This window comes from Rosa chinensis, chromosome 6, assembly GCF_002994745.2.
Source record: "Rosa chinensis cultivar Old Blush chromosome 6, RchiOBHm-V2, whole genome shotgun sequence".
Taxonomy (NCBI): domain Eukaryota; kingdom Viridiplantae; phylum Streptophyta; class Magnoliopsida; order Rosales; family Rosaceae; genus Rosa; species Rosa chinensis.
The window spans coordinates 7903252-7922519 of record NC_037093.1 but is presented as its reverse complement, the minus strand read 5'-3'; the positions used below and the strand labels follow the sequence as shown (position 1 = coordinate 7922519).

The 19268-nt window shown below is 36.5% G+C and overlaps 1 protein-coding gene across 1 annotated transcript; it reads right to left on the bottom strand.

The window, feature by feature from the left end:
• Positions 1–8306: 8306 nt before the first annotated feature.
• LOC112170738 (tricyclene synthase TPS4, chloroplastic) lies at positions 8307–12671 on the bottom strand. The gene is made up of 7 exons (XM_040507631.1): positions 12475–12671; positions 12111–12387; positions 10026–10407; positions 9549–9767; positions 9256–9397; positions 8867–9115; positions 8307–8780 (listed from the first exon to the last, which is right to left on the bottom strand). The coding sequence occupies exons 1-7, from the start codon at positions 12604–12606 to the stop codon at positions 8472–8474; spliced, it is 1710 nt and encodes a 569-aa protein (XP_040363565.1). The 5' UTR covers positions 12607–12671; the 3' UTR covers positions 8307–8471.
• Between the last annotated feature and the right edge of the window lie 6597 nt (positions 12672–19268).

Here is a 19268-nt window from a genome sequence, read left to right as displayed (position 1 = left end):
CCAAACAACGAAAAGGAAAGCTAGTGGGAAATTTGTTTTCCTGTCCCATGAAATTTCCTAAAGAATTAATTTTCTTTCAGTGAACCAAACAAGGCCTTAAGCTAGCCTAAAGCAATCCTAAAGCAATCCTAGTAAACCCGAAATATTCAAGTAGCAAGGTTGGATTACCTATATGGCTATATGCAACAGTAGCGCAACATTGGTTTTTGGTTTTAATGAAGGGCATCTGTTAGATAGCTTGGTGGGGTTTTTCTTATTGATTTGATTTATTTATAGTGTGAGACGTTAACCGGTGGTTGGACATAAAGAAACTTTGTCCAGTGATGTAATGCTCAGAAGGATGATATAATATATAAGGGTTTTTTACTTCAACAGTGTCTGAACTCTTCGAGTACTTTTGAAATGATACTTGGACTTTCAAAGTTATCAATGTGATACCTGGACTCATTTTTTCGTAACAACGTCGTACCTACGGTCAATTTCCGTCACGGAATCGTTAACTATGACCACGTGTCTGGCACATGAGGCACAAAATAAGGGTAAAAAACTAATTTACCCTCAAAATTATTTTTTTATTCTTTATTTTTTTTTGCTTTCTTTCTTTCTTTTTTTCTTTCTTGTTTTTCTTTTTCAGCTTCTTAAACCCTCCGATTTGAAGCAGAGTCTCTGGTCCAAATGCTAATTAAGGACGTTAAGCAAATCTGAAGAATTTCTTCATGCAACAGGGAAGGTTAGGGTTTCCTACAAGCTCAAAAACGGTTAGGGTTTTACTTGAGCTCAGCTCCTACTAGCTCTCACTGCAAATCAAACAGTTTCACCATGGTTCCATCTCTAATCGAGTTCACGACTTCCTCAAATCCACCAAACTCCGAACCCCAAATTAAGCTAAGCCCATCAATTCAGACCGTTGTAGATGAAATCCACAAGGAAAACCCCAAACTCTCTCCCTTGATTCAACAATTCTACCAACCAATGCAATTTCGGGTCGAGCCGCCTCTCGAATCCATCTGGGTTTACACCGCATTGACATTTCGGAGCCGGAACCACCCAAAAGGCGACATCTTGGACCGAATCGCCGCCGTAAAGGACTTGTTTCAGCTGCTCTCCTCTTGCTTAGCTCCCTGCGGTTGCTCAAAAAGAGTCGCGCTGCTCGCTCCGATGGTGCGGTTGGCACACAACGTCGTTTTGGATTTGTTTAAGAGGGAGTCGGGGTTAAAGAAAGAGAAGAAAGTGATGAAGGAGGTGAAGAATTTGGTGGGAGTGATTCTGGGGTTTATAAATGTGTGCTATTCTAGCAGGGATTCGGGTCAGGAGGAACCTTTGATTGATTCGTAAATCAAGGTGTATTGGATGAATGTGTATTCGTAAATCAAGGTGTCTACTTCCACTTGACATTGAGAGTTTAGTGTAGGACTGTTTAATGTCTGGGTTTGCTGTTTGATGATATCACAAGAAAGGGTGTAATTCTATCATGCTTGTATGAATCTGTTTGGTAGATTTCGAGTACTGAATAATGGTATTAGTTTTGTTGATCTCGTGTTTAGTGTGCTGACTTTCTTACTCTTTCTGTTAACTAGAGGTCCTTTTAATTATCTTTGTTTTGTTTTGTTCTGAGATGATCTTATAAGGTAATGACTAAAACAAAAACTATCACAGTGAATCTATGCAGAGTTCTGAAGAGGAGGGAGTCGTGGCGGCCGGGGGAGGAGGGGGGAACGGGAGAGAAGAGAATGGGACTGGCGGCGTCGGAGGAGTGAAGTGGCGAGGGGATCATGACGGGAGAGAGAGAGTTGCCGGAGGGGGAAATGTCAAAGACGGGAGGGGAGGAGGCGATGGGCTCCGGGGCGGCGAAGAACCCGACTTGGCGGACCTTCGGGTCGCTGACGAAGAAGCTGAAAGAAAACAGAGGGAAGAAGAAGCTGAAAAAGAAAAACAAGAAAGCAAAAAAACATAAAGAATAAAAAATAATAAAAAAATACTTTTGAGGGTAAATTAGTCTTTTACCCTTATTTTGTGCCTCACGTGCCGGACACATGGTCATAGTTAACGGTTCCGTGACGGAAATTGATTGTAGGTACGACGTTGATACAAAAAAATGAGTCCAGGTATCACATTGATAACTTTGAAAGTTCAGGTATCATTTCAAAAGTCCTCGAAGAGTTCAGACACTGTTGAAGTAAAAAACCCAATATATAGCGCCCTAATATATAAATAAGAAAGAGTATCTACAACTACTCGAGTGTAACTGGTATTAAAAAGTTGATGAATTTCTAAGATATATTTCCATTTAGAAAAACCCAAGATATGGCTCATGTAATTGGTTGAAAATCTAGAAATACTGCATTTGAGTTTATTTCTTTTAGACCAAAGATATGGCTTTATTAGTTATGTTAAGAGAGAGTATTAGACCAAAGATATGGCTTTATTAGTTATCTTGGTTGTTTGAAGGATTTGTAAAGGTAGCCTGGTAGAACAAAATATGATATCAAAGCGGCAAAGATATTAGGAAATCCTGCAGACATCCATCTTTTATGTGAATCCCATTGACCTTTAATTTCATATCTTACAACTAAATGTAGTTCGAAATGCACATGCAGCTACTTCAAACCAAGACTAGCTGGAAGGCAAGCTAGTTTAGATACCTTCAGAAACCTAGCTACAAAACCACTTGGATCAGTCTTCCAAGGAAAACAAAGTCTACTGATCGAGCTTGCTCTCATGAACCAAGCCACTTCGAACAGACTTTCTTTCTTGCATGGTGAAGTGGGAAGAATGCACCAGAGTTAGTTGTATTGTGCTGCCTTACTGTACTAATTGACATGGTGCCTCGAGTTCTTTATATGAGGCCCCCTCAGCTAGCTCCTCCCATTTGGTAACTGAAACCCTTGAAAGTTCCGGATCCTGTGGACCTTTATCTCTATGATCATATCAGGCAAACCCGGACAAGATTCACAAGAAAGTACTCTAAATCAGAGACTACATTCTCAAACACCTTGGAAGTAATGCACAATTGTGCGTACAGAAAAGTGAAAAGCAACAATGGACATGATCTGTTTCCAAGTCCAGTAAAATGACTAGTTGACCACCTATGCTCACATCTCAACAACTTATAAACTGTTAACAATGATTGCAAAATTATTAGAATATCAAAGATGTGATCTTAATTAATTTGAATCTTTAACAATGATGATCATGTCCTAATAGGCTAATATATACTATATTTCACATATGAGGTTTTTAGAAAGAAGGAACCTATTTGTGAAAGGTAGAGTTATAACAACAAATATACTGCTGGAACTATTGGAGAAGATCGAGACCAATCAAATTACCCATTGCTTTGTCATGATCTTGATTATAATTTATTAACAATATACGTCCTGCTCGGCTACTACTAAATGCATATTGCCCTGAGTTTGAGATCAATTTAATTTCCCTCTCTAAGTCTCTAACCAGGTCTAATTACACATGTTTTTCCCCTTTCTAGGCACTTGAGCTAGTAGAGTGTATTTAGGGTATGATCGTGATATAGCTTGTATTGTTTGTAATGGCAGGAAGTTAAGGGTTTAGGGGACAAAGATGTCACCTTTATATGGGTTAAACACCGTAATTCATTACTTACTCTATGTTTGGTTGGTGGAAAGGAAATGAATCATTTTCCTTTCCATTGGGAAAGTGAATCCTGAGGGAGGGGGGGAACCAATTTCCTCCATTTTTTCCTTTCCTTTGGGAACCAATTTCCCTTCCTTGGCTGTCCCAAACGCAGGAAAGGAAACACTTTCCTTTCTCAATGCCCAGATTCTGGGAAACAAACATGGCCTGTGAGTGTCTAGGGTACGTGAGAGGTCCCTTTCTCCTCTATATCTACTTTGTACTAGCAATAACTCTTCTATGAGTCTCCTTAGAAATATTAGTTATTTCTCATACTGCAGTTAAAAAAATACCATTTGTCTTTATTTCTTCTTACCTACAAATACATGCAGTTATGAGTTCTTTGAGTTTTCTAAAGATGTTTGACCACCTATGAACTTTTTTTTTGAGTAAATGATTGAGATATCATTCATCCCAAGGCAAGAACAACACTCACAATGATTTCCTCTGCTCATTATTTGCCAATACGTGCAAATAAATGCCTTTGTTTCTTCTTACCTACAAATACATGCAGTTACGATTTCTCACCTACGATTTTTTTTTTTTTTTTTTGAGTAAAAGATAGAGATATTCATTCCAAGGCCAGAACAACACTTACATGATTTCCTCCGCTCATTATCAGCCAAGCGAGATAGGAAATATTGGTACCATCCACTATTACTGTAATACCCCGAAAAATCCAAATTAAATTCCGTGGATTTTTATAATTGATTTCGCGGTATTAGGAGCGAGTACGAAGCTTGGAGAAGTTGTGGAAGTAGTTCAAACGGTTTTATTTCGAAATCGAACGTTATTTAGGGGGGTCTCAAAAAGTGACTTTTTATGCGTATCTAATTTGAGAAAATTTCCTTCATGAAAGTTGTAGAGCTCGTCGATACGATCGCGTGCATATGTGGAACGCAATATTCGGAGTTCGTATGAATAAGTTATGAATATTTGAAATTTGGGAATTTTCTATAAATAGGGGAAAAATTCTGATTTTTCATTAAGGACGAAAATATTTAGTTTTTGCTCTTCAGTCCCTCCCCCGTTCTCTCTCTCTCTCGCTCGAGACCCATCCCAGGCCGGCAGACCCGCCGACCCGACCCGGGGATTTCTCCCCCCTCCGGCCTTCTCCGGCCCCGGACCCGGCCCTCACTGGACTCGCCTCCGCACGTACAGCCTCCCTCTGGTGTCGCTTTGCTCCGCCGCTGCTCCGAAAGCTGGATCGAAGCCCCTCCGAACCTACGTTTCGACCCGATCGGATCTTGGTCGTGCCGGCGTTGCATGGGCCGATCCTCTCGGTTTTGGGTTGTCCTCCTCCCCCTGATCATCCTCATATCCTCCTTGCTCGACGATTTTGAGTGTGGAGTGAAAGATCACAAGTTGAAGTTTGGACGTCCCTGATTCAATCTGGAAACGTGATCGACGGCCGTGATTAATCCAAACTTCAAAGCTTGATCTAGGGCGATCTAGACCGAATCTCGCTTAGCTCCAGGTATAAAAGTTGATCACCCTTTTATTTTGAAGAAGTTTGTAGTTGACGACTTTTGCATCGGAGGTGGTTGGCCCGGCGTTGACCGCCGGTTTGACCGCCGCTTGTGGCGGCGCGTGGCGGCGCGTCCGGCCGTATTTTTGTGTTCTGTTTTCAGTTTATTCATCTATGCATCCATACGAGCGTTTTGATATATTATATGATTATTTTAGAAAAAGTTGATAAATAGTGGATTTACGTTTTGACGTTACTATTTAACGTTTTTACGTTTTATCTTCGGTTTACGATCTGTGAAGATCAGACCATCGGTTTTACTTCAAATTTTAATATGATGATCGTATGACTGTCCCGATGACTTTGTGTGGTCACGGGCGAAGATCCGACCGTTGGATCTTCGTATAATTGTGAAATAGTGATTCTGAAGGCGATTCGTGAGAATCCGACCGTCGGATTTTCATGAAATTTTGTGGAGATGTTTATAAGGACGATTCAGGAAGATCCGACCGTTGGATCTTCGTGATAATTTTGGAGGATGATCCTAAGGGCGATCCGTGAGGATCCGACCGTTGGAACATCATATAATTTCGATCCGACCGTTGGATCGTCTTTATTTTCGAATCCGACCGTTGGATCACCTTTATTTTTGAATCCGACCGTTGGATCGTCGTTTAAGGTTATTTCGTGTTTCGTTTACTAAGCAAAGACCGTACTTGATTAGGTACTTGACGGTTTGAGTTGACGAGCGTTCGGAATATTGATATATTCGACTTTTTAGAAGACGCAGCTGGATTAGAGGTGAGTAAACCTCACATGGTTCATATTACGAACCGAATAAATTTAATTACTTTATTTTTGTCGCAATTGTGTGAAAATATCGCAATTATGTGAAAATATTTATGGAATAAATATTTGTTTTAAATCATATGGACTTGATCAACTACGGTCCATAGGTAAGTAAAATGATTTTATTATACAAATGAATTTCACGGTTTTTATACTTGAACTATAGTTGGTATTAGTGGTCATTCCTGAGCGGATGATTACGTATATATATATTTACGTGGAATATATATTTTGGTTGATGTGTGATTGGCATGATGAAATGATTGAGAATTGATTGGATATTATTCAAGCTATTAATCTCCCATTTAATTGTTGAATAATGAAATGTTGATCATGTGGTGTGAAAGCTATTTCATATGCCAAATTGTGAATATGTGGAAATTATTTTAAGAAGTAAAGATTTGTCTTGAAATAATATGTCTCTTATGTGGGTGTACATATGCATATTTACAATCTAAAATTTATAAAGATTGTATGTTGTGAAATTGATTATGTCTGAAAAATATAATTATGAAGCCGGGTGATTACAACAACCCCGTGCTTAAGTAAATTACTGGTAAATGTGCTTCGTGGTGCTTCGTGGTTATGCTTCGTGGGGGTGCTGCGTGGTTGTTAAGCTGTGGGCCCTAGTCCCTTCAGATAGTGCACTATTATACTCTTAGGAAGGGTGCTTACTTTGAGTATACATGCCTTGGTGGTGGCCTTGGTATGCTGCGGCTTACCCGTGCTTTGGGATTATGGCCCTAGCACGTGGATTTATGATTTGATACCAGTCAACCTGGTTTTCCCGTGTTTTGGTATTATGGACCCTAACACGTGGATTTATGATCTGATACCAGTTAATCTGAAAATTCACTAAAAAGACTTATGTTATGTTGATCAAATATCTATCCATGATATATTTGAAATATGTGAAGGTGTTATGTGAAATTGATCAAATATCTATCCATGATATATTTGAAATATGTGAAATTGATCAAATATCTATCCATGATATATTTTGAATATGTGAGGGTGTTGGTAAAAAGAAAATCAAGCATGCATTGCTTTAATGTTATTTCACATATTAATGATGCAATATTTGCTGATTGAGTTTTAAGAGAGAGTATCAAAAAATACCTACTTTTATGTTTATATGATTTTTGGAGTTATCTTGTGAGTGTGTTGATTGTTTACTTGAGTTATAATAATTGTAATTAAATCAATCAACAGTTCTTTCTTGTTTACTCACAAGCTTTGCAAAAAGCTTACCGGGTTTTGTGTTGTTGCAATCCCGGTACACTATTCAAATTGTGTAGCGGGTAATCTCACAGGTCAGGAGAATCAGGGCAGTGATCGTACGGTTTAGAGTATTAGTGTTAGATTTACAGCATTTGTTTTTTTTGTGAGGAGAATTATACTCATTTGAGCTTACAATTTGATTTGGTGAGAGTGTGCTGTAATAAGTAGCTTGAGGATTTGGTTTATGTAATACTAAGAGGTGTAAGGTGTGGTTGTTTCTGAGAGAAAAATTCAGAACGTTATTTGTATTGTTATTAGTCATGTTCCGGATTTGAATCCTTATTTCAAAATTCGGGGTGTGACAATTACAATGAAGCTCACTTATTTAGCAAGCCTACACTTATTATGATTAGCATTCTAACACAAGATCAAAATTTAGCGAGATCTTCTTCGCCAATGCATTCAATTGTGGTGCTCTTGAAATCTCTTGAATTTGTTGCAAAGCACGGCATAGCAGTAAGCTTTAAAAAGAAAACTTAATTCATCTTCAACACCAAACACGAAATCAGTCTTCTTGATTACTAAGCTAGCTTGAAGCCACCCCAAACAAAAGCACGATGTCTTGGACCAATCCCCTAGGAACCAAAATTTGATATAGGCCCGTCAGGCTAAATTGGGCCCAAAACCCAATAGCACCCCATTATGGGAACGTTGATTTTTTTTTTGTTTTTATGAAAATAAGAAATTACAAGGAGAAATCTCTATCGTAGCTAATGTGGCATATCCCTGTCATTTAATAAAATTCTTTGATAAGTTAAACTTTGTGCTACATCCATATAAAGTAAGACACATATGGTACCTAGAAAAGTGATTCAACTAACATTACTCAAAAAAATTAATTATAAATATTAAAACATTGTGAAAAAATAGATAAAGCTCAAGGTGAGTTTTTAAAACAAGTGAAAGTGGTTTTGAGAAGAACTTTAGTGTCCTAGTCGAGAAATATTATTGCTAAATCAATCATGGTACACCCAGACCCAATTACATCCTCAAATCTAACAATAGCATGCATATCGACAAAACTTATTAAACAAATTTGAGAAAAGAACTTAACCTTATTCTTGTCAACAAATTTATTTAACACAACTAAATTAATGTTCTTGGGAATTTGGATAATGTATAAATTTTAGTCCTAAACTTTAAATGTGGGACTTTATTTTGAGTTAAACCAGTTTCGATTATATCTACTTTTTTCCTCAGAAGATATGAACAGAGCTCCAATCCATTAAACGGGTTGTACAATCACTGCTAGGATCTGATTCTTTACTCTTTTGTCTGGGGCACCAAACCCGTCTCCATATTGGTAAATGCATTGGGCAATCCGAGCAAGGTTTATTGCTGCTGCTACAAATTCCTTTGTGAATGGAGAAGAAGCACTACTAACACCAAATAGTAGTCCATCTTTATTCATCTTCTTCCAACTATTCTCAATCAAATTAGTAATATATTTGATAGTAGATTCCTCATCAGAAACAACACCATCACGTTTGATGCAGGATATAGAAGTTGCAGTTTCACCTCTCTCTAGTTCAGCCTGCAGCGTAGCACATTACCAATATGTGAAAAGCTAGAGAATAGATGTCAAAGATGGAAATGAAGAGCAATTAATTGAAGACAGACCTTCGAAGTAACCAAATCATTTGAGAGCCGAAAAATAAGAGATGGCCAACGCAAGAGATCATGGTGATTCTCTAAGCATCTAAGTGCTTCATCCAAGATATTTTGATTCAATAGAAAGTAGATATGGACTAGAATTACCACCCCGGACGATGATATCCATGCATTGGCAAGATATTCTTCAAATGTAGGTGTGTACTTGTTGTGACGCCACTCTGCCTCCGTTAACCAAGATTTGCACATATCAGCCCACTGAGAATCAATATGCAAGCAAGATGTGAGAGCACAGATCATCATCAACATATGGCCATTGCTGAAGAAAAAAAAACTTGAACAATCACAAGACTCTAAAGCTTAAGTATGTGTTTAAGGAATTGTATACATGTACTTACAGCTTTTGTCACGTAAGGAAGGACATTCACTCCTTGCTCCTTCAAAGTTTCATAAGTCATTTCATTCACAGTGTTATAGAGAGCAAGGAAACAGAGCTTCAGCTTGTACTCTGAAAGAATTTCCACAGCATTCACATCCCATCTGAATTACCACTAATTGGGATTAATATATATATAGTTACATACACATATTTTCGCTCATTATATATAAGTATATGACTAATGACTTGCTAGTTTACTTTTATTGCCCTTTCGAAAATTAGTCTAATGAAAATATCGAACCAATTAATTACCTTTCAACAACAGATGTGAATAGCTTCAGTTCATCCAAAGTACCATAAACGTCATAGACATCATCAATAGTCATTATTAGAGCACTGACTTTAGTTATTCCTTTTCTAAGATTGCTGAATTGAGGTTCAAACACTATACCAACTGACCAAAAGAACAGCTCCATCAGTTTGTCTCTGCTGAATGACAACTTCTTTGCTAATCCCATATCCTTCCACCACCTATTTAATGGAATTATCATTAGAGAGTCTAAGTTAGTATGGAATATTTTGCACGTATATAGGATCTACAAGGGCCGACTTTAGGGGTGCCAAGTAAGGCAACCACCTTGGCCGGTCCCAAATATTTCAAGAGCGCCTGCTCAATTCATCCTCCCTTACAAAATGCATGTTAGCTTGAGCCGGTCCTGCAAGTTAATTAGTAACTAATAAAAGTAGAACTGATAGGTACTAGTATAATCTATAGGTTTTATTTTTCACCTTGAAACGTCTTTAAAATCTCTTTGGTATGTTTGTTGCACCACATTGTAATCTAGCTTGGCAAATTCAAGTAGCACCTGATTTGCATTTGCCTTTTTACCGTATGCCTCAATATACCATCTAGCTTCTAATCTTTGCATCCTGTGGTGCAATGGCATCTCCAATGCATGACTCACTTGCTCTAATACACCTTTGTCTTGAGTAACATGGAATATGCTGAGGTTCTTTAGATGCATGCTGGTGAATGCAAGGGCCTCATCCAAGAGGGTTTCTCCTTCAATACCAAGGAATGAAGCTTCGTACAGACTTAGCATCCCTTTGACATCTTTGCAAAGGCAATTCTTAAAGCTGCCGTCGTAGTCTGTGAAAATTTTGAAGGCATCTGATAGGAACATATAAATGCATGTTAGACTAAATTGACATGTGAATTAATCAACAGCTACAACAGTCTGTGAGCTTAACCTAATTAAAGGAAAAAAAGAAGAAGTTAAAACTAGATTCTACAGTCTGATATGTTTGAATAAGACTAGAAACATAGATGATCAATAAAACAATAAGAAGAAATATCTAATTAATATAAAATAAAAATTGATGGGTGAGGGGTTTCAACAAATGTTGGTCTATTTCGAGATTCTATGTAACCGCTAGTATAAAACATACTATCTTGTGAAATTTCATCTACGGTACAAGAATATTGATTTCTAGAGAAAATTTTGCAAACAATATCCCAAATAAATTTCATTCATCACTTTGGTACATCACATTTGACAACCATCATATTGGTATCTCAACATTTAAACTCGAGACTATTTCAATACCCTCGACTTATAGCGGCTTCAAGTCTATTGTTGTGGTGGGATTTTTTTTATTTTTTTGTTTTATTTTAGGGTTTGAGGTTGTGGAGGGAGGGAATTACAGGGTGCTTCTAGTTAGACCTCCAAATTTGATATTTGGACCTCTATCTTTTTTAAATGATTAATAGACTTTGTCAACTCATATGAAAAGACAAATAAGGACAAAAAGAGAAAGAAAAAAAAAATACTTTTCTTGCCTCCCTCATTAATATAACATTCAATTTTCTTTTGAACAATCGCATTAATATAACATTCAAACTTTTTTTAGAATTTCCTTATATTACTTATATAACTTTATAATTTACCTAAAATAATTAATTTCTAGCCTTATCATTTAATACAAAAGTAAATTCAAAACAATATGATTTGGATTTTCCTTAAACAAGTATATTTATTGAATGTTTTGGTGTAACTATTACTAATTTATTTGAAAACCAAAGTCTTTTCTACAACTAATATTGAAAAAAAAAAAAAAAACTACGATCCGAATTAAAAGAAAAATCTTTATAACTGTCTACTTGTTCGGCCCCTCCAAAAATCACTTTCTGGTTCCGTCATTGAAAGTACACAAAAAATGTAGGCAGCTCCCCTCACAAAATTTTTAGTGGTTGAATTGATAGAGATTAAGGAAAAAAAAACAACAAATTGTTGAAAATATAGATTTAATTGTTCAAGGGTGTTTTGGTGAAATTAAGGAGGTGTACTTAGCTTTTTAAGTATTCAAAAAAGTGAATTGGAGGTTTAATAAGTAGGAGGGGTCCAAATATCAAATTTGGAGGTCCAATTAGAACCACCCTTGAGAAAATAGTTTTGAAGAAAAAAATTAAGACATGGAGAGACGAAAATATCCAAAGAAATATAGAAGTTTGACACCGTCATAGATGGCATGTACTCGAAGTGATTAGAATTTTAATGTTAGGATACCAGAAAAATAAAAGAAGGGAAAAGTAAATCAGAAAAAATAAATAAATAAGTGAATTGAACAAGCTGAGAGTCGAACCTGGGTGGGGTGCCTCATGTAAAAAGTCACTAGGTTCCTTACTAACTAAACTACAACAGCTCGTGATATAACATGGGAGGAAGAAATGTATATAAAGGTTGTTGATGGAGAATCGCTGGTGACCTGAGGAGGCCGACCTTGTTGCTATACAAGTTTTTTCATCTCGCCCACAACCACCAAAAAGAAATATTTTTGGATTAATTTGTGATTGGTTAATCCCTAGCTACTTACCTTGGAAGACTTGAAACCCATGCTGTCTAAGGAGCCTGAAGCTGAGAGCATTGAGGTGGAGACTTGGAGTATCCTTGTTTATTATTTGATCAAGATTCTTCAAAACTCTATCAAGGGCTTCTGTTATACTGGCCTCAAATCGGTGTCTCAAACCTAATCGTTGGATGTCATCAATCAATTCAATTGTAGTGACTAGCGATTGCGCATCATTATCATAATCAATCATATTTTTCACATCCTCCTCTAACAACTTCCACCTATTATCTTTGTCTTCTTCCTACAAAACCAAACATATACTAGTTAATTAGTTGAGTAATATTGAAAGTGATCACAATGTGCAGTGGATTGTAAACTTCATACGTACATGATCATGATCATCAATCTGTAATGACTGAATAAAATCATAACTCCACATGTTTGGATTATAATTTGCTGTCAGTCTTCTACCATCCAGATGTGAAGTTCGAGCAGCGGTAGCTAAGTGTTTGGTAGACATTCGAAGAGGCTTTAGATTACTCTCTACTATAAAGGAGCAATAGGCAACAAGAAGCAATTTTTAGTTCAATGTAAGCGTATTGATCATAATCAAGTTCTACTTGTGAATCTAATACTTAATAGTTGGGAGTTACATATATATAGGCAAGAAAATATCACAAACAGTCCCCAGTCATTTGACAGTTTGGTACCTCAAGTTCATAAATTTCCACTTTGGTACCTCAATTAATCTTTACTTTTACTTAATTTTCTTCTCAAGTTTCCCACTATCCATAATGCCAAGTACATCCTTCTCCTCACCAAAACCTTCAACTTATTTCTCTCTCCTGTAATCTCAACATACAATTCCTTTGCTCTTTAACCAACTGTTAACTAAGAAAAAAATTTGGTCTCTATTTTAGCTGTCTAGGAAATGGTCTGAACCAGTTAAATCACCAGATGTCTTGGTCTGCTACTATCGCTATCGGTCTTGCTTATCTGTAAAACAAACAAAGGTCAGAGGGAAGACCGGGTGTACCGGCCTTCAACACTCCAATGCCTAAGTCAATATCGTTATAAGATAATGATAATGTAAAGCGATAGTAAACAGTTATCTCTTTGGGTTATTGGAGATGACCTTAATATAGCAGATTTGTGGGAGCTGGGTTTCATTTCCTTCAGTGTGGGACGTTTGGGGTTCCCGATATCACCCTGAGGCGTATCGGGACCCTCAGCTGGGAGCTCTTTCCTTACTCTACACTGAATAGACGAGTCTTGTGCTTCCGAGACTTATGCCTGGGAGGTATATGCATGCCAATAGTCTCCATTCTCCACCCAAATGAACCTAGAGACTCGTGGTTGTGTTGTATTCTCACTTTTCTTTAGCCATATCTCTAGCCAGGAAGACCTTTAAGTTTTTCAAAAGAGTAATTTTATTCAAAACTCCAAATTTGATATTTGGATCTCCCTTTCAATATTTTCACACCAAAATATATATCATTTTTACCCCTATTTATTTTCTTAAGATCGATCTAGTTGGGACGTCGTTCTTTAAGTAACTTATCAGTTCATGATTTTGAATACTGCTTGTTTGAATTCAATTCCATAAAGTTGTTGGCAAAGTAATAGCATAAACCCAAGCTGGCCATTGGCATGAGACAAATACAAACCAAGTGGTTGGTCACCTTCTTCTCCTCCTCCTCCTCCTCCTTCTTCTTCTGCTTCTTGTTCTTCTTGTTGTTGGACTTATTTAGTTTGCATACATGTATGATTATTCATTACCTGAAAGATTAAAAGACCAGTTAAGTACCAAAGTTCTAGTTTCAATATCTTGGACATTATTCATTACTCCATTTTTATCAATTTTAGCAGCCGCACCAAACTTCTAAGTGACTCTCCATTTTAACTTTTACCTATCTCGCTCTTAAATATAGAGAGCGAGATGAGGCTCTCTATTATTTTTGTTAATTTAAAACATTCCTTTTAAATTGTTTTATGTAATATATAAATAAATTAAAACTATTTTTTTCTTCATATAATAAATAATATAAATTCAAAACCAGCTGAAATAGAGAGAACTGATGCACACATATTTTAAAACTGGCTAGCCGAAATAACTTTAGAGCAAGTCCACCCGTTGAGGTTGGCAGGTCAATACTATTAACTGCTTTTTGTCTTTCATTTCCACCATTTAGATTGCCATGTCAGATACTGTTCACAAAAGGTCACCGAATGTCAGTTGGCAAGTCAAGAAATTAACCCAGAAAGTGACCCAAAGTGACCTTTTGTGAACAGTATCTGACCTGCCAACCTAAATGGTGGAAATGAAAGGCAAAAAGTAGTGAATAGTATTGACCTGCCAACCTCAACGGGTGGACTTGCTCTTAGAGCATCTTTAGCAGACTCTCTATTTTGGCTCCTTAGCTATTTTGAGAACATGTTTAGCTTTTTATCTATTTTAGTATCTCCACTAGACTCCTAAGAGCATCTTTAGCAGACTCTCTATTTTGACTCCTTAGCTATTTTGAAGAGGATGTTTAGCTTTTTAGATATTTTAGCAGTTGCACCAGACTCCTAAGTGCCTCTCAATTATAACTTTTACCTATCTCGCTCCTAGATATAGAGAGCGAGATGGGGCTCTCTATAATTTAAAGCATTTTTGAGTTACTTAATATAATTATTAAATACATTTAAACTATTTAGTTTTCAATTAAAAAATAATATAAATTCAAAACTAACTAAAATAGAGGGCACTGATGCAGACATATTTCTAGAGTGGCTAGCCAAAATGACTTTTTAGCTACTTTGGCTAAAATTTGAATAAAAAATGGATAGCATTGCTAAGATGCTCTAAGTGGCTCTCCATTATAACTTTTAGTTATCTCACTCCTAAATATAGAGAGCGAGATGAGACTCTCTAATTTAAATAATTCATTTTGAGTTATTTTATGTAATTTATAAATACATTTAAACTATTTAATCTTCATTTAAAAAATAATATAAATTCAAAACTAGCTAAAAAAAGAGCACTGATGCAGACGTATTTTTAAAGTGGCTAGCCAAAATAACTTTTATCTACTTTAGCTCAAGTTTGACTCAAAAATGGCTAGCATTGCTAAAGATGCTCTTAAGTTGGCTAAAATTTGACTAAAAATTAGCTAGTATTACACCAGACTCCAAATAGTTCTCCATTTTAACTTTTGGCTATCACATTTAACTTTTAGCTACAAATTTTTACCCGAAAAATCATTATTAACTAAATCAATTGTTAACCTTAGCAGCTGCACTAGACTCCTAAGTGCCTCTCTCAAATAGAGAAAGTATATTTAGCTATCCTAAGTTTCATTTCTCTCTATTATAGCCATGACGTTAAACATCTATTATAGCCATGGTGTTAAACATAGGGACAATGACCATTTACACAATTTTTGGGTTAATTAACCCCATTTACCCAAACACTCTAAGAGATTGCCCACTTACACAATATCTTATATATATATATTTTGCCCTAATACTCAATTAAGTATTTTTTTTTATTGCTTTTTATTTATTTTTAGGACAATTTTGCCTTCTCCTTCTTTGTCATTTAGAGAGAGAAGTCATCGGAGACCTCGCCGGACTCAGGTGACAGGTGGCCAGCCGCGGACTCCGGTGACCGGAATCCGGTCAGGGGTCCGATTTTATTGCCCCTAATAATACCCAGTAATCATATTATTGCCCCCCCAGTAATTATATTATTGACCTCCAATAATCGTATTATTGCCCCATTCTGGGCATTCTGCCCCATTTTTACCAACAAAAAAAAATTTGATTTGGGCACCCACATCTTCTTCTCCTCCCATCTTAGACTTCGACTTGCAGACCTGCCTTCTTCAAGGCTTGAATTCACTGGATTTCACTATCTTATACATTCATTCCATCACAATCAAATTCAAATCGAAAATCCAAAACGCAGACCAGAATCAAAATCAGGATCCGGAAATCTTTCTCTCCGGTTCTGCATGTTTTTCGATCTAGACTGGGACCAGCGAGTCGTCGAGGCCAAATCCTATTTGGATCACCACTGGGAAACCCTAAATCCGGGGGAGAAGAAGCCGTCTAATCCAAGGAGATAGTTTAGGAGGCCGTAATCGGACTTGGAGGCCGTCGCGGTTTGATTCGCCGGAGGCCTAGGTTGAGCGTCAGTGAGAGAGAGAGAGAGAGAGAGAGAGAGAGAGAGAGAGAGAGAGAGAGAGAGAGAGAGAGAGAGAGAGAGAGAGAGAGAGAGAGAGAGAGAGAGAGAGAGAGAGAGAGAGAAGCCGTCGCGGTCTGATTCGCTGAAGGCCTGGTTCGCTGGAGACCTGGGTCGAGCGTCAGTGACAGTGAGAGGGAGGCCGTCGCGGTCTGGGTCGTGAGAGTCGTAAAGCGCGGCGGAGTCCAATGACAGAGAGAGTCTGAGACGAGTTGAGAGAAAGAGAGAGAGAAAATGGTGAGGGGGGAGGAGAGAGAGAATAGATCGAAGAGGGGAGGGGGAGAGAGAGAGAGTCTGAGAGAAAGAGATGAGTGTAATTTATTAATTAAAATGAGAGCAATACTGTCAAAACTCTTAGGGGAGTAAGTTGGCAGTTTTTAGGCCAAAATTGTGTAAATGGTCATTATCCCATAAACATAACTTATAGTCATAATATTAAATAACATTAAACATACCTTACAGCCATGACATTATATAAAATACCTCTAGAATAGGTAACTAATAAATCACATAGCAATGAAGTATGTAAAACTATATACTGAAAAAACTCCTAACATAAAACAACTTACCACATATTTATGAACATCCTTAAATATCATACCTTTGGAATGAGTATCCAACGAAACTCATAGTATAAAAAACATTTATTAAAAAAACTAGTAGGCATTAACTTTTTAGAACTTAAAAGTCACGCCTACAACCTTATAGCTATGACGTTAAACATACATTAGAACCACGACAATAAATAACATTAAACATATCTTATAGCTATGACATTAAATAACATACTTCTAGAATGGGAATTGAACCTATAAAACACATAGCAATATATGAGGTATCTAAAACTATAGACCTCTTACATGGTATTGGAAAAAATTCATAGCATTAAACAATCTACCTCATAGTCATGAAATCACTAAATATCATACATTTGGAATAAGTAACTAAGGTAATTCATAGCATAAAGAAAATAATAATATAGAAAACCAGTAGACATTAAATTTTTAAAACTTGGAAGTCACGCCTCCTACCTTATAGCCATGACATTAAACATATCTTATAGCAATGACATTAAATAACATACTTCTAGAATAGATAACTAATAAATCACATAGTAAGGAGATATCTAAAACTATTTAGATCTTGACAAGGTATCGGAAGAACTCATAGCATAGGACAATCTACCATACCATACATTTGGAATAAGTAACTAAGGTAATTCATAGCATAAAGAAAATAATAATATAAAAAGCCAGTAAGCATTAAATTTTTAAAACTTGGAAGTCACGCCTGCTACCTTATAGCCATGACATTAAACATACCTTATAGCCATGACATTAAACAATATAACTCTAGAATAAGTAACCAATAAATCACATAGCAATGTGGTATCTAAAACTATTTAGATCTTGACAACTCATAGCATAAGACAACCTACCTCATATCCGTGAACATCAATAAATATCATACATTTGGAATAAGTAACCAATGAAACTCATAACATGAGAAAATAAAATAAAATAAAATAAAAAAGCCGGTAGGTACTAAATATTTAGAACTTGAAAGTCACATATAATACCTACTAATTTTTTTTTTCAAGTATCACCTAAAAGTCAGGTGTTTACCCAAGTTAGTATGTGTATAGTAAGTATGGTATAGTCAAATGAATCTCTGTGTTAGGTATGGAACTAATACAAAGTACTATACAAACTAAATTCTTAATGACATTTTATCGAATACACCAATGAAAATCCCTAATCTTAATCGTAACAATAATACTATTGATAGTAAGAATCAAGAGTTAAGTTGATTTTAAGTCGAAAATTCATTCTCTGTATTGGATGCAATCCAAACAAATATTTTTTGTTAATTACCTATGACTCACCCGCCACATAGGATTTCTTTCCTTTTCAGTTTTATCTAATTAATTATGTACTTTTGTATTCCTCATAGCATAAAACAATGAAATCACTAAATATCATACATTTGGAATAAGTAACTAAGGTAATACATAGCATAAAGAAAATAATAATATTGAAAGCCAGTAGTCATTAAATTTTTAAAACTTGGAAGTCACGCCTACTACCTTATAGCCATGACATTAAACATACCTTATAGCCATGACATTAAATAGCATACTTCTAGAATAGGTAACTAATAAATCACATAGCAATGAGATATCTAAAACTATTTAGATCTTGACAAGGAATCGGAAAAACTCATAGCATAAAACAATCTACCTCATAGTCATGAAATTACTAAATACCATACATTTGGAATAAGTAACTAAGGTAATTCATAGCATAAAGAAAATAATAATATAGAAAGCCAGTAGCATTAAATTTTTAAAACTTGGAAGTCATGCCTGCTACCTTATAGTCATGACATCAAATAATAGGGTCTTTGACCCAAAGCACCAAAATATGGCGTCTGCAGCTCCCTGGATGAAGAGGAAGCCAACAATTTTCAGGTTCTTACTTCAATCACTTATCAGTACTGGTACTTGACTCTCGCTTGTGTCCATCTCTATTGTAAAAACCATTTCATTTAGGTGCATTCTTTAGCTTCTTGACAAGTCCACGCTCACGGATAGCCTGAAATTTAGTGACAAGTTTGTCTCTAGAAGGCCAATTCTCTTTGATCATAGGAACATGTGTGAAAGTCTTTTGCCATTCTGATAACAATGGGAACTCATCTTCTGCTATCAGCTTCACATTAGCTACCTCTTCAAACACGTTCTCATGGTGTGCAAGCCATCCGAGCGCAATATCTGTAAGTCCAATTTGCTCTCCCCCACCCCAAAGAATTTCTTTCCCTTTAGCTCTCCTTCTATTAATGTCTAAGATCTAGCGGTGGCTAAACCTTGGTTAACGCTGGTCCGATGGGCGGACCGCTACTTGTGATATAATCGGTACTTCCACTACCTGTCAAGTAAAATACAAAGGGCGTCAGAG

Bases quoted from the DNA above. Each gene is read 5' to 3' on its own strand.
- LOC112170738 (XM_040507631.1), bottom strand. From the start codon at position 12,606: ATGTCTACCAAACACTTAGCTACCGCTGCTCGAACTTCACATCTGGAT. The intron at 12,388-12,474 runs GTACGTATGAAG...TTGGTTTTGTAG, and splicing joins AGATTGATGATCATGATCAT to GAAGAAGACAAAGATAATAG. The intron at 8,781-8,866 runs GTCTGTCTTCAA...GCTACGCTGCAG, and splicing joins ATGATTTGGTTACTTCGAAG to GCTGAACTAGAGAGAGGTGA.